The 14,602-nt window shown below is 56.3% G+C and overlaps 1 protein-coding gene across 10 annotated transcripts in view; it reads right to left on the bottom strand.

The window, feature by feature from the left end:
• AGRN (agrin) overlaps positions 1-14,602 on the bottom strand; it is a 222,645-nt gene that overhangs the window by 46,902 nt on the left and 161,141 nt on the right. For 9 of the 10 annotated variants that reach the window (XM_037881185.2, XM_037881188.2, XM_037881186.2 and 6 more), the window contains 3 exons: positions 9,506-9,727; positions 3,146-3,340; positions 953-1,153 (listed from right to left, as the gene is read on the bottom strand). In XM_037881185.2, coding sequence (XP_037737113.1) covers positions 953-1,153; positions 3,146-3,340; positions 9,506-9,727 — 618 coding nt within the window. The remainder of the gene's footprint in view (positions 1-952; positions 1,154-3,145; positions 3,341-9,505; positions 9,728-14,602) is intronic. The other variant, XM_043531738.1, reaches the window with a different exon arrangement.

Genomic DNA, 14,602 nt, shown 5'->3' with positions numbered 1-14,602 from the left:
CTGTTGCTGTCCAGGACTGTTGACCCGGCAGCTTTCACTCACTGACCCTAACCGCTGAATGCAGGCATCTCCCCCATGCCCTGCCCCAGTGCTGCTCAGAGGGGGCCTGCAGCCGGGATCCCCCTGAAACCTGGCTGAGCAGGGGCTCAGCAAAGAGACACTTTTCCCCAGGTGCCCAGTGCTGAGTTAATGGCAACCAAGGGCCTGACCCCAACAGAGTCCCGGGGCAGCGGCGAGGCAGCTGGGTGCCGTTCCTCAGGAACCGCTCCGTCTCCTCACGCCTCTCTCAAGCCTGGGCCCTTTGAAGTGTGAAATTAAAGCCGTGATAAATCTCCTCGCCCAGGCCCATTAGGTGGTGTCAACTTTCATTACCGCTAGCCACAAAGACGAAGGCGGTGGGTGCCAGGTGCTATTTTCGACACAGCGCCAGCCACCGAAACGAGCTCCGGCAAGCTGCTCTCCCCTCCCACGAGGGCAGGAGAGGAGCCTCCTGACTCCCATCGTGGAGCCATTCGCCTGCCAGGATACAGAGAGCGGAGCAGCCAACTTCCACGCATGGGAGGATTGCGAGGAGACTCGGTGAAGCCTTTAAACTACACCTGCCGTACAACAGCCCAGAGCGCCAGCAGGGGAGGAGGAAGAAGCCCTGCCAAAGAGACCGCTCTGTCGGCGACCCCAGGGGGGTTACACCTGGGCAGGCCACAGGCGGCTCCAAGCAGCAGATGGAGTAGCTTGTTGTTGTACCTAGGCCCAGCGGGGCAGGTGTGGGGGGATGAGAGAGATAGAGAAGGCATCCACGTTCCAGTCACAAACCATGAGCTCTGGACGTTTGCCTTTGGACCACGCAATATAAACTCCATGTGTGAGGAAGTCCAAGCCCCCCTTCCCCATCCGCCCCCCCATTCCTCACACCCTCCTGCCCCCCAGAACCAGAGGGAACGGAGCTTCCTACCCTCCTCACAAGGTCCCATCCTGGAAACCTCAATGGCCTTCTTCTGCTGGCAGGAAGCCACCTGCAGCTCGCACGGGCTGTCGTAGGTGACGCCGTCACTGCCGCACACCTGGGAGAAGGGCTGCCTCTCGCAGCGCGGGCACACGCACTGCCCACCCACGCACCTGCTCCCGAAGGCGCAGACAGCGCTGCCGCACGACTCTGGGGGGGGGGAGCGAGGGGAGAACGGGGAGGGAGAGAGAAGCTGCGTGAGATCCAGCAGAAAGCCTCCCCTTGCCATCGTCAGCCCGGGCAGCGTCAGAGGGCCTGGCTGCCGATTGCTTCTTCGCTGGCTTAACCCATCCCTGAACGGGCTCAGGACAGAAGAAACTGGCGGTGGGGGAGGGGTTCCCACAGCAGAGTCCTAAGCACCCACAACTCCCGAAAGTCAGCAAGGGCTGCAGGTAGCCAGCCCCTGCAGACACTAGGCCAGCAGCGCATTCTGGTTATGAGCACTGAATGACTCTCTCTCGGCACCCGCCGTCCCATACCCACAGCAGGCCGGAGCCCAGCCTTGCAGTGCCCGACGCTGACGGGCCATCCCAGGCAGCCCTTCCATCTCACTCAGGTTTCCACTCTGAAACGTATCCGTTAGCTCCTGGCCCCCGCGCAGCTGGGAAACGTCAGCCCCAGCTGTAGAGAGAGGCATTATTTGGTCCAGTGTATCATTTGTTCTAATGTAGCATTTCCTCTGCACTCTTAGTTCATTTGGAAATTAGCACAGTCCGTTCAGGCTGGGGCAAAGTGCGCGGGGCTGGGGGGGGGGGAGGGCGGGGGAAGAGGGAAGGGGCAGAAGATCAGATAGGAACTAACCCCTGAGGGGGGAGGAAAAAAGAAACCAAAAAAGGGGCACACTGACCAAATAGGCGCTTGGTACAGCTGTGTTTAAAGGCAGCTGTAGGTTCTAGCACGGCTTCCCTGTTCAGCCCCGACGGAGAGCGCTCTGCACCTCTACGGCGCCTTCCCTGCCAAGGTTCCAGTTAGTATTTCAATAAGGTTGATTAAGCGTCGTGACACCCGTGAGGGGAGGTATTACCCTTGTTTCGTGGCAGGGAAAACTGAGGCACACCGGGATTGTGGCTGAGCTTTTCAAAGCCGGCTAAGAGATTTGGATGCCCCCTTTCCATTAAGATGGATGGGAAGCATGAATCCATTCATTATTTGAATTTGTATTACCATAACCCCTAGAAGCCCTCGTCATGGACCATGACAGCCGAGGTGGGCTTCAAAAGGCTAAACTTTAGGGTCTTGCCCTAGATCTCACAGGGAACGAGTCAGGGGCAGAGCTGGCGATGATCCCGTTAGAACTGGGCTATGACAAGATGCTCTAGGCTGCTTAGAGCCTTGGCGTCTTCAAAGTCCATCCACCCTGCAGGGTGACACCCATTGAAGAACTTTCAGCTCCTGTTCGAAAATAGGGGGAAAAAACCCTACAGCTGAGATTTCCAAGCCGACCAAGGGATTGAGACAAGTAACTCTCATTCATGGTAATGTGTCTAAATCCCTAATCAGCTTTGAAAATCTCAACCGAAGGATTTCAAATCTGTTTGAGGATGGCTCTCATGAACGAAATAAAGAAACTTCTGTCCAAACCGGGCAGGGAAACGCTGCTAGAACCAACTGGGCTAGACTGACTTCTCTCCTTTGAGTGCTCTATGCCAGCCGAGGACCTGGGCAGGCAAAGATGGCTGTGGCTAGCTTGGTTCTAGCTCCAGCACTCAGACAGCCTGGGTGTAACAAATCAAGGAAATTCTTGTGATGAAAACCATTCCATCCGCCAGCCTATTGCCTGGTATCTCTCTGCTCCCCCGGGGCCTGCAGACATGATTGCCAACAGTGGCTAGTGATCTTGGATGCCTCCATTTCTGGGTGCTCAAGCTGACTTACCTTAAAGGGGTCTGGTTTTAAGAAAGTGCCTAATATCTGCCTTCTGAAAATTGGGCCTCTTGAAGATGTCTCAAGTTGGACCCCCCCCAGAATGGAGGCACCCGAAATCATTGGTCACTGGTGAAAATTAAGTTATTTTCTTCCTTGGATCAAAACCTTTTTCGATTTTATTCCTTTCCCCAGGGGAGGGTGGAACTGAAGTAACACGAAGGGTTAAGAAAGGAATGTGGAGGCAGGAGGGAAGGACAGGTGCCCCTGCAAACTCACTGCAGTCTCCTTGCGCGGCCACCTGGATGTTGGTCTGCTGCGTGCATGCCCGGACGTGGAGCTCGCACTCACTGCCGTAGGTGTTCCCATCCGTGCCGCAGACCGGCTGGGAGGAGGAGACGCATTCTGTTGGGCACACGCACCTGCCCGTCTCTGCCTCGCAGATGGCCCCGAACTGACACTTGCTGCAACGGTCTGCAGGAATCAAAATAGAAAGGGAAAAGAAACCCAGAGAGAGAGTCAAGTCACTAAGCACTGGCACGGAGACCAAGGCCCCTGCAGAATAACCCAGGGGCTCATTATCCCAAAGGCATGCCGTGTCAGCACTCCAGGCAAGGAGGGGTCAGCAGCGCTGTACTCCTTCACTGCCATGTGAAATGGCGAGAGGACAGCTAGATTAGCCTGGAGAGAGGGTCATAGCTTAAGGACATAGTGGCTTTGTCTGTGCGGAGCACTGCCCGACAATCGCCCTCCATTGCTCGAGCATGGCTACAGCACAGAGCCTGCTCCTTGTTACCATCACAGCATCTAGAACTGTTCCGACAGCCTGATCCCAAACCCACTGAGGCTAACGGGAAAAGACCCACTGACTCCAATGGACACTGGATCGGGCCCAGAGATTGGAACTGAAATCAGACCCAGGCAAAGCGCCACCTTGGCTTCAGGTCTCGTTGCACCCTCAGAAACGCTCAGTGTCACCAATGGAGGGCGGAGACATTGTGCTGGAGGGAGAGGAGAAAAAAAAAAGGCCCCAGTCCTCAGCTGGGATAAATGAGTGCAGCTCCCCTACTGTCCCACGCATAGGACTTCATAAGAAGTATTGTATATCCCTATAGCAATTTTCAACTCAAAGCACTTTACAAGCTAGCAAGACCCACAGAGAAAAGCAGCCACCTCTGGGGTGGAACACAGCAGCTTTTTAACAGTGCACAGCAACACTCTGGGTCAGATTCGGGCAGCAAGTCCAAGGGGAATTCAGGCAGAAGAGTAAAATTAACCCCAGGTTAGGAGGTGGCCATGGCAACAGGGTTAGACACTCGAAGCGTTGTGGGGCATCGTCAATGCCCGCGAGGGAACAGGCGAAGAAAAATAATGAAAAGATAAATGGGCAGATTCCCCAGCTGGTGTAAATCGGTGTTGCTCCATGGCAATTTACGCCAGTGGAGGATCTGGCCCATTGTTCCAAGTATTTCTCAGTGTTCTGCGGTGCCATCGTTAACCCTTTAACTGCCAAGCCGAAATCAACAGACCAGGTGTGTCTAGACCCTGCGCGCTCACTGTACAGCCGAGCGCTGTGTCCGTAGCACTCACCTGCTTCTGTGGGAGTGGAGGGGGGGAAGGACCCATCGCCGCCGAGACACTCCAGAGACAGGAGCGTGATAGAGAGTCTCTCCCATGAGGCCAGCGTGCACATAACTGAGCAGCTCCATGGGCCAACACTGAACACGAGAGGGGCGCTGGAGGGGAGGGGGCTGAACGTCCCGAGAACCATGTGAGCACCAGAGATAGCTGCATGAGTAACCCCGTCAGCAGCATCCCTCAACGTCTGCCTCGGACCCCAAGCTCTGCCTCCGCTCTAGACTCCGGGGGCCACGGGGGGACTGAATGGGGGAGGCAGCTGTCTCTGAACCCAGTGTCAAGGCAACAGTCAAATGCCATCCAACCCCCCCACCCTGGCCCCCCAGACACTCACAGGGAGTGAGTATGTGGGGGGTGGGGGAGGAAGAGGAAGGAACGGGGTGGGCAGAGAAGGAAGGAGACGCACTCAGAGGCAGAGAGGCTTAGCCGTAAAACCCATCAGGGCCAGGGGTAATTGGGATGAAATGTTACCGGAGTTGTATGCCATTACAGCTCTAAACAGGGCTGGAGCGAGTGCAGGGCTGAGTGCAGTTACAAAGGCTGATAAATTAGTCCCAATATCAGCAGCCACAGAGAGACAAGGGCTACAACCCAGGCAGCTTGCAAATCTCCTGGGGGCGATGTCTGTGGGGGCGGGGGGCGGCTGGCCAGGGCTGTAGAAATGAGGGGGAGGGGAGGTTTTATCTTAAGTTCTGGATCCCGGGTGCTTCTGGAGCCACTTACTGCCAGCGGAAGGTGGGGCCCGCGCTGCTCGGTGGGGCATTCCCACCTTCCCAGCGCACTTCAATCCTGCGCCCTGCCGTTTGCAGAAGCTAACAAGGGGCCTGTCATTTAACCAAACCACTCGTCAGCCCCGCCCTCACCCCACACGCCCCCCCATTGAGAAAAGCAGGGCTGGTCTGCTCTCTAAAGCTTGATTGACACAGACGGGGCGAGCACTCTACCCCATGGGGCTGGGGGGACTGCAGGGGTTGAGCCCCATTTTCTGGGAATGTACAGATCAGAACCCCCTGGAATGGTGTGAAAAAGAGATCACCCCACAAAAGCCACCGCAGCCCACAGTGAGGCAAAGAACAGCCCGCAGCCAGTCTCAGCAGCCTTTCCCTGCAGCCGGGCCACCAGCTCTAGCTTTGAGCCTGAAGCCAGCGAGTCATGGCTGCCACTTGGTAGGCCTCGTCCCAATGCAGGCGCCACACATCCCTGGCCTCAGGCCGCAGCGTGGTGTGTTGCGGGCCCCAAGGATTATTTTGGGTTCCACTGAGTTCCTGCAGGACAGGCTCAGAGGGCCCGGACTCGACCCTGCAAATGCGGGGCCATCATGGAGGTACGGCAGCAGGAGACGACGGGGGCTGCACGTGGGGCAGCTGCTGGAGGCTGCAATGCAGGCTGGATTCACAGGATGAAAAGACTCTTGGTGAGTCAAGCTCTGGCTTCGGGCAGAGACCAGCCAACCTCGCAGGCTGCGGGATTCCCACCCGACACCCAGCGCTGGGGGCCGAGTCTTGGGGTCTGGGTACCATCAAACTCAAAGGAAAACCCAACAACAGGAGCCACTGACTCCCAGGGATGGAGCACCTCTAAAACATGGCTGCAGATCCCAAGGTCCCAGCTCAGCCCCAGCCGTGGCAACGCCAAGGAGAAGACGGCACGAAGCCCGGGCCATTGCCCCCACTGCTCTAGCAGCAGCTCTAAGTGTGGAGGAGAAGAGCAAAGTCTCAAGGCCAGGCCTGGGAATTCCATGGGAACAGGGAGTTGCTTTGCGGGATGGTGGCCCATGTGTCACAGAAGGCTCTACACTCACGTCCAAGTGCAACGAACCCCTCTCAAGGCGCGGGCAGCACCATGACCGGCCGAGCCCCCTTCTCCTGGTTTATTAGGACGTCCCCGGGACTGGCTGTGTTTGTAATTCCCAGCAACACGTCATCTCCGTATACACTGTCTGCATGACGCACATCCCTCCCCAGCGCACGCAGTCCCGGCACTGCAGGTGAGCCCAGAGCCAGTCAGCACCTCCGCTCTCATGGCCCCTGCGCATTCAGTGACTCACTGGCTAACTTCCTCTTTCCGAGGAGCATCCCCTCCCTCCCTCCCTCCAATTCACCAGGAATTTGGCTCGAGGAATATTTTTCTCATTTTACTTTCGTGCAGCAGCTGTTGCTTTGGATGTGTGGGGAGGAAAGATGCAAAAAAAAGCCCAAACCCATGACTGGTTAGCATGAGCTATTGGCTGGGATGTTTCTATCTATAGCCTGTCATTTTCAGCCCACTGGTGGGTTTCAGAAGTGGGTAGAGAGGCAGTTGAAGGCAGGATCTATGGGCGTGCGGGAAATTTCTTCCTGAGTCCCAGGAAGTCAGGGTCTGTTTATGCCCTAAAGCAGGGGTGTTTATATCCCTTTTACATGACAATCATCTCTCAGGTAACTGCAGATATTAATGCACCTATCGATGCCTAATCTGCTTCTGAAGCCTCCGGAACTCATTGCTATCCTGTAGCAGGGAGTTCCATGAGTGAACTGTGCACTGTGCAAACTCATCCCTCTTTTCTAAGCATTATATTTCCTTTCATCATAGTAAGTGTCCCTCCTGCATAACGCAGAGCTACAACACGATCCTACAGTTAGAAACTAAAAAGTCAGCCTGAACTTTGGCTGTGGCACTCTGCATACCCGCTAGCCCCACCCCCACAGGTCACGGAGTATATAGCTGGGCATTAGCTCACGATAACGCCTGGAGCATACAGACTGCAAGCAGGATGACCCTAGTGTGTCATAAACACAGTCGGCTAAATCCTGCCTAAGCAACCTCCCTGACTTCAGTAGGGTGGCAGGGTTGGAACAGGGAGCAGATCACGGCTGAGGGACATAGAGCGCTAGGATTAAGGGACAGCCATCCCTGGGCATTTGGTTTTTTCTTGTGGTGCATTCCAAAAGGTGCAGGAAAGGCCTTTATGAGCCCTTCTGCCACGTGGCTTTGTGGGATGCAGCAGGTGGAGGGAGTGACAGCGATCAATTACTCCTCCCCAGGCAGAGAAATGCCCTTTGATTGGATAAGGGGTGTAAGCAGGGGTGGAGGAGCAAGTGAGATGGATGGTTTCTCTCTAATGGGAGCAGAGGGGATGTATTTAGTAATTAAATCTGGACACCCCCCATGCTACCTCCAAAACAGAGACAAAGGAGGAGCAAGCTGCTCAGATAGCTTCTCCCGCATCTCAACCCCAGCCACTCCTGGGCAGCTCTCCCACTGTTCGAACTCCTGCAGCAGCCAATTGTCCTGCATCAGACTGGTAAAGGAACCAGGGCGGGCTTTGCACAGGGAAGCCATTTACATGTGTATTTCCCCTAAGTGCCCCCCCCATATTTCTATAGGGAGAAAGGGAAAACCACCACCCACATTGGTTCCTTTCCCCCAATCAACCCCTTCTGCCGAGACTTTGTTATTTTTAAGCCATTGGAAGGTGAAGGAATAACCTTCCCGAGCAGCCGGAAGCAGTGAACTGCGTCATTCTCTCTGCTCGCTGGGGGGGCCTGCTGATTTCATTGTGGTCTGAGTGGGCAGTGGGTGATGTAAGCCGGTGCTTGCCTGGCAAGGAGAACAGGGAATGGCAAGCCACAGAGAGATACACGCAGACACATGCCCCAAACCAGAGAGACGCTTCTGGGGTGAGAAATGGATCATTTCCGCACAAAGCACGCCGCAGAGGCAGTGCTGGGGGCTTATGCTGCACAGAGATTTCATTCAACCTGGATACAGTTTGATGCTCAAGGAACTGTAGCTGCTTTGATTAACAGCCACCTGCTCTGCAGCCAATTCCACGTCTTTCCCACGCACCTCAGTGCAACACCTTTCAATTCAGTTCGACTCTCAAGCCACCCAAGAGGGGGAAACCGAGGCCCAGGGGAAGCAAAGCGGCAAAATCAGGAACAGAACCCAGGAGTCCTGACTCCTAATGCTTATTCTACCCGTAGGCAATGCTCCCATTGACTCACTCTTTCCAAGGGTAACCTCCCGTGTTCAGCCTATCCCCACCCAGCTCAGTCCACCACTAGCAGCCCCTCTCCACTTTCTACAGTAGGGAGGCACTATACCTGGACAGCAGGGAAAGCCTCAGTGCTTTTAGGAACAATCTGAACACTTTGCTTCATCCCCATGACGGGCAGGAGATTCCATCCCACGGGGACGAGAGTAACCTCTCTAATCAGGAATATAACTTGCTGAAAAAGTCTTGGACCAAAGGGAAGCAAGGTGTTCCTTAGGATCCAGAGTGGTTTAGTGGTGAGAGTGCTGGGCTGGGAGTCTGGACTCCTGGGTTCCATCCCCAGCTCTGCCAGTGACTCACTGCACGAACCTGGGCAAGTCACAGTCCTGTGCTCTGCCTCAGTTTCCCTTCTGTAAAACAAGGAGGCTCCTGCTACTTCGCTGTGGGGGTTGGGAAGCTAAGGGCACTCTGTGTCTGCAAAGCATATTGCAAGCTCCAGACGCAGGGGGTTAGAGAAATGCCCAGGAGTCTCTCTTCACTGGACCCCTTTGTTCCTATAGGCTACTGTGGTGCCAACCCATGGGGTCAGCAGTCACGTCACCTAACACCTCACCCCACGCCAGCTAGAGCTACAGACTCCAACAGCAACCAGCGTGGTGGGGCTGCAGTCTATCCGCAGGCCTGCTTGGAAGGGGCAGCCACCGGGCCCCTCCCTTTGCCACCATGGCCGGCAAAAAGGGCAGATTCTGGTGGGATGCTATTCAGGTCCTGTGGCCCGGTGGAGCGGAAAGTCCCATTCCCTGCTGGGGTGATGTGGGATGAGAAGGGGCTGCCCTGCAGCAGATCAAGGACTTGGGGGTGGAGGAGACACGCTGGGGCTGGGTGGAAAAATCTGCCTGACTTGGGTGGGGAGCATATGGGGGGAAGGGGGTACTTGCTCTGTGTCTCCATAACCCGTCCCGCCAGCTAGTTCTGAGCCCTCCTGGCTTCGTGGTTCTCCTTCCACAGAGCCCCGCCCCACTCACCGCAAGGCCCTTTGTGCTTCACTTTGATCTCCTTCCGGAGGACGCAGGCCATGGCGTCCAGCTCGCAGGGGTTGCCGTAGGTGCGGTTGTCGCTGCCGCAGACGGGGTCGTAGCGGCTAAGGCACACCTGCTGGCACTCGCACACCGCCTCCCGGTTCTTCACCACGCAGGTGGCCCCGAAGGTGCACGCCACGCTCAGGCACGGGCTGGGCATGCCCAGGTCTGCGTGGGGGCAGGAGAGAGAAAGCAACACATCAGCCACTCCCCCTGCCGCGGCATCTCCCCATCCGGCAGGGAGCAGGCGGGCAAAGAACAACGCCCGGGTGCTGGCCCCCACCAGGACCGCGCTGCCCCTGGGTGGAGGAAGTTATGATGGTGTCACAAACACACAATGCCCCTGCCACCCCCCTTGAGATCACATGCCACCCTGGCGGTCCAGGTCTGGTGCCTGTCCCATAGAGCAGCAGAAGATCCTCCTCCCAGGACAGGGCCCTGGTTGACCTCAACTCTCCCTCTGTTATCGCCACTGTGCAGATCACAACAGGACAGGGGGACGGGGATCCCAGAGGCTGAGAGGGACCATAACAGTCTGAAAGTCAGGGCGGAGCAAAATCCATCCTGCTAAAAGCCTTATACCTTCAAGTGAAACCCATCCCTCGCACCAGCGCGCACACACACACACACCCCAACTCTTACACCAGTACATACACACACACAGAGCCCATCCCTCGCACCAGCACACACTCACACTCCCCAACCCTTGCACCAGCACACACACAGCCCATCCTCCACACCAACATACACAGATATACCCACTATCCCTCACTCCAAAACACATACGCAGACACACACACTCCCTCCCTCACACCAACACACACACACACGCACACCCTCCCTCACACAAACATAGACACACACAGAGCCCATCCCTCGCACCAACACCATCCCCCCAGTGACTGTACGTAGAGAGATCTAGCTTGCGATGGCTCAGATACCTGCACTGGGCTCTGATACACTGTGCTCCATCCTCTTCCCATCTACTTCTTATTCTCACCCGCTTCCTTTCATTAGGACAGGGATGTGGTGGGAACCGGGCAGAGAGGATCACCCTCACTCCTCCCTGTACAGGTCGTTGCAGAGCTGCACTAGCCCAGGTTAAAATGCCAGAAACATGTGCAGCAGGGGGCCTGGGGCGGGCCAAACTGACTCACCCTAGTGGGCACCGAGGCTTCCCTGGAGCATTGTTAGCCAATGCAGAGCGTGAAGGGCATCCCTCCAGACTCTGCCCAACGAGCAGGGCAGGAGGAGAGGTCAGCACATCTCTCGCCAGCCTGCAGGATCTCCAGGCAGCTGCGTGTCGTGCTGCGAGTGGGGATGGGGTGCCGAGCCCATTCAGATGCAGAGCGCACCGAGCCCGACTATTCTTTCACCTGTGCCGTCCCTGCACCAGGGTAACTCACTGGCTCCGGTGGAGTGACTCTGGTTTGCAGCAGTGGCAGAGGCAAATCGGGCCCAGCATCCCTGTTCCACTGCAGACAGCACGGTCGCCTGCCCCCGGGACTTTTCTATTTAGATTTTTGTCAAGGGAAGATCTGCGATGCAGAAATCCACAATCGTAACCCCATGGGCAGGCAGTGGGACAAACAGCAGGCTGCATTTCCTTCACCGCCCAGAAGCTGGCGCTCTGGTTTAGGCTGCTTACAGGCCAGGCCAGGCAGCTCAAGGCAGGACTGTGTTAAGTGCTGGGGGAGAGCCAGCCATCCAGCCAAGGGGGCGTGCCAAGATACTCAAACCACCGCCCTGGGCAGCGAGGGGAGGGGAAAGAGAAGAAAGAAACTGGGTGTGAAACCCTGAAAAGGAGATGTGGCGACAAGCCAGCGGGGAAACGCAAGGCAGCAAAAGCCAGCTGGATGCAACAGGTCACGCACCGAGACAGAGCCAACCAAAACGAACACGCCGCGAGAACAGCCCAGCCACAAACCAGCGCAGGGTGTGAAAGGCAAACTCTGCATGGAGAGCTGGGACGGGTTCCACCTGGAGACAGCCCGCCAGGCCCCCCGCTTTCTGACTGACGGGAAATTGAACCCTGGGGTGCCTCTGTACAAAGCCGGGGGTGAGGGGAGGGGTCCATGGGTCAGAGTGACAGGACCAGGTGTGTGCCGTTCAGTGCATGGGCCCCTGCTGCTGCCTGCGTCCCACCAGCACCATGGAGAGATCCTGCCTCTCAAGAAGCCAGGCTTGCCCCAGGCAGATGCTCCTGGCTCCAGCAGTGGAGAAGGAGCAGGAATGGAGGAGTCCCTGACATGGGACCCGACGAGAGAGGGTCCCCACGTCTGGGGTGTCGCTCAGTTCCAGGCCTGCGAGGGAGACGACTGCCAAGTCGGGATTGGGATCGAAGGGCTGGGGCGCAGGAGAGTCAGCCGAGGCTCATCTCTGTCTCTTTAATACTCACTCGCCCCCCAATCCATCCCCCACCCCCAATTCTTCCTGCCACCAGACGGTTTCCGAGCTTCCCCCACGCGGTGCCGGCACCTCTCTGCGGGCCTGCTGACATCTCCGGCTTTGCTTTTTCGTTTTTAAAGACACGCTTCCCATAACTGCGCCCTGGAGTCGCACAGAGGCAGCGGGAGGAGACGGGGAAACAGCCTCTGCCCAGCACAATCAGGCTGAAAGGGGAGCGGCTGGATGGGAGGATCCCAGGCCTGGAGCAGAGAGACACAGCTGCTCTGACATTTCTCACCCCTCTAGCGATTCAGAGCTGCAAACGAGGTTCCCCTGGCAGTTTGATCCTCAGGCTGGCAGCGTTTCCCTCCCACCCCCGGGCCCCCACTGAAGTCTGTAGGTGTTTTGCCATTGGTTTCAATGGGAGCAGAAGATGACACTTCCATAGCCCCTTCCATCCAAGGACCTCAGAGTGTGTTATCAATAGGTAATTATGACTCCCCCACCCCCCCAAACTCCACCGCTACTTGAGAATCCATATCTCCAGTTTACAGGTTGGGCCATATCTCAAGGGACCATGTTGTCAATCACTGGACTCTGCGCTTTGCAGAAACCTGGCCACCCACTGTGGTGCCCAGAGGGGAGCTGAGCTCTTTTGAAAATCTGTCAAGGAGTAAATGGCTCCTGGGAGACCTGCCTCCGAGTCCGCTGCTCTGACCGACTGCACTCCCTGCCTGTCTTTGCAGCATCCAAGGAGTTTCAACGCAACCCCCTGCCAGCAGGCTGGGCTGCCATCTACCGAGGTGCTATGACGGTGTGCTGCCAGGGAGAAACCCACGACAGGAGAAGGCTCCTTCACCAGACTGAAGGAGGATCTAAAAATCGGCACGTTGCAACGTGCGTCGGGAGGCGGGCGGGGAGTTTTCATATTCAGGCCGACACCATGCAGCACGCTCACTCCTTTCCACACCCTGAGCTGACCCAGGCAAACCTGGCGCGTACACGCACGCACACACAAACACGCGCTAAGGAGGGGGATGGGGGAAGCACGGCAATCTCGAGCAGCCAGGAGTCCGCGACCATGCCTGAGCAACAGAAAAATCAACCAGGAGCAGCCCGAATTGACTCATCAGCCGAAAAGAGGCACCCAGGTGGCCTGAGAAGGGGAACAGGGTTCTCAGCTCACACGGATGGTCAGGCAAAACAGCAGCTGCCCACAACAGAGCCTGCAGTTGTGTGGCCACCCCCCAACCCACGTCCATTTCAGAGAAGGAGATGCAAACTGGAGCAAGCATTAAAAATACCCCATTACACTGCAAGGCACTTTCATTCCAGGCAGGAAGTGGGTGGATTGGCAAAAAAATGTGGGAATCTTTCCATCCCAAGGGCTTTTAACTAAGGCCAGGGAAGAGGATAGTGAAGGGCAGAGGAGAGAGAGATCGACATCTTAGGGAATGCCGTTGGCTAAGGAGAAGGGTAGAAAGCAGACCTCTGAGCAGAGACATCCCGGTTGGGAGCGGTAGGGTACTGTGCAGACGCACGTCCTTTCTCCAAACAGGCAATGCTGTAAAACACAAGACAAAGAGAGAAAGAAAGAGAAAGAGAGAAAGAAAGAAAAGGAGGAGGAGGAAAACAGACAGACACAACTACAGAGACCTTTCCTCTGCCCCCATCACACCCTGCCTCTCCCAAATTCCTAACCCCCTCATCCCATCTCCCCTCACCTAGAGGCGGCTTTCAGCTCCTACCACGCTTGTTTGAAAGCAGAAAGGAACTTAAAAAAATAACCCGTGACGGGCAGATTGGGCTATTTTGCCCGGCTTTGTTTCCTTCCCTGACTGCTGGAGAAGAGCGAGCAGCAGGGCTGAGAGTTCATTAGGCAGGTATCTGTGAAAGATTAAAGCATCGTGTTGCCATGTTAATAGACTGCCTTTCATTTCCTTCCCCTCCATAGGCTCTAGTTACGCTAAATCTTCTTCACTAGACGCTGGCTATCAGCGGCAATCTTCCTCCAGAAGCTTGAGAGTTTGTAGGCAACCCCGAAGGGGCTTTGATGTGCACAGCAGGGCATACGGTTGGACTCACACACCCTAAATCCCCCACTTTGGGCTGGTACCACCAGCTTCCACCTTGCTGTAAAAGGAGACCCCCCCACCGGATTTCTGCAGGGAGGTTCCTATTCCCTGCCCCCACCTGGGCCCTCCCAGGTGAAGGGATGCTCTAGATCCCTGAGGTCTCCCCCTTGCTCCCTATAGTGGAAACAGGAGGGAACATCAGGGATTGTAATAGGGCCATGCAGGCGGGTGGGGGCCCATGGAGGTATTTCCTTAGTGCCTCTTTCTCTGCAGAGCAGATCCAGCACAGACAGCACGTAGCCAGCTTCCCCGACACTGCCCCTCAATGCACCTCCACCCTGACTGGGCGGGACCCCATCTCTACGTCCCTGCAGTGACCCACGCTGCGGAGAAGAGGCAGGACTCGGGCAGAATGAATCTACAGATTCTTTATGGAGGCTGCTGGACACAGAGCCTGGATCTCTAGCTCCCTTCTGGAGCAGAACTGAGCGATCACACGGACCTAAATCTCCATGTCTTGGCCTACGAAGCATCCACACTCTGCTTCAGCTCTCATGCTTAGTGTCACCTCACAATGTCT

This window comes from Chelonia mydas, chromosome 18 (genome assembly GCF_015237465.2).
Source record: "Chelonia mydas isolate rCheMyd1 chromosome 18, rCheMyd1.pri.v2, whole genome shotgun sequence".
In the NCBI taxonomy this organism is placed as follows: Eukaryota; Metazoa; Chordata; order Testudines; family Cheloniidae; genus Chelonia; species Chelonia mydas.
Note: the sequence above shows the minus strand (reverse complement) of the source record. Positions and strands in the feature narration are given on the sequence as shown.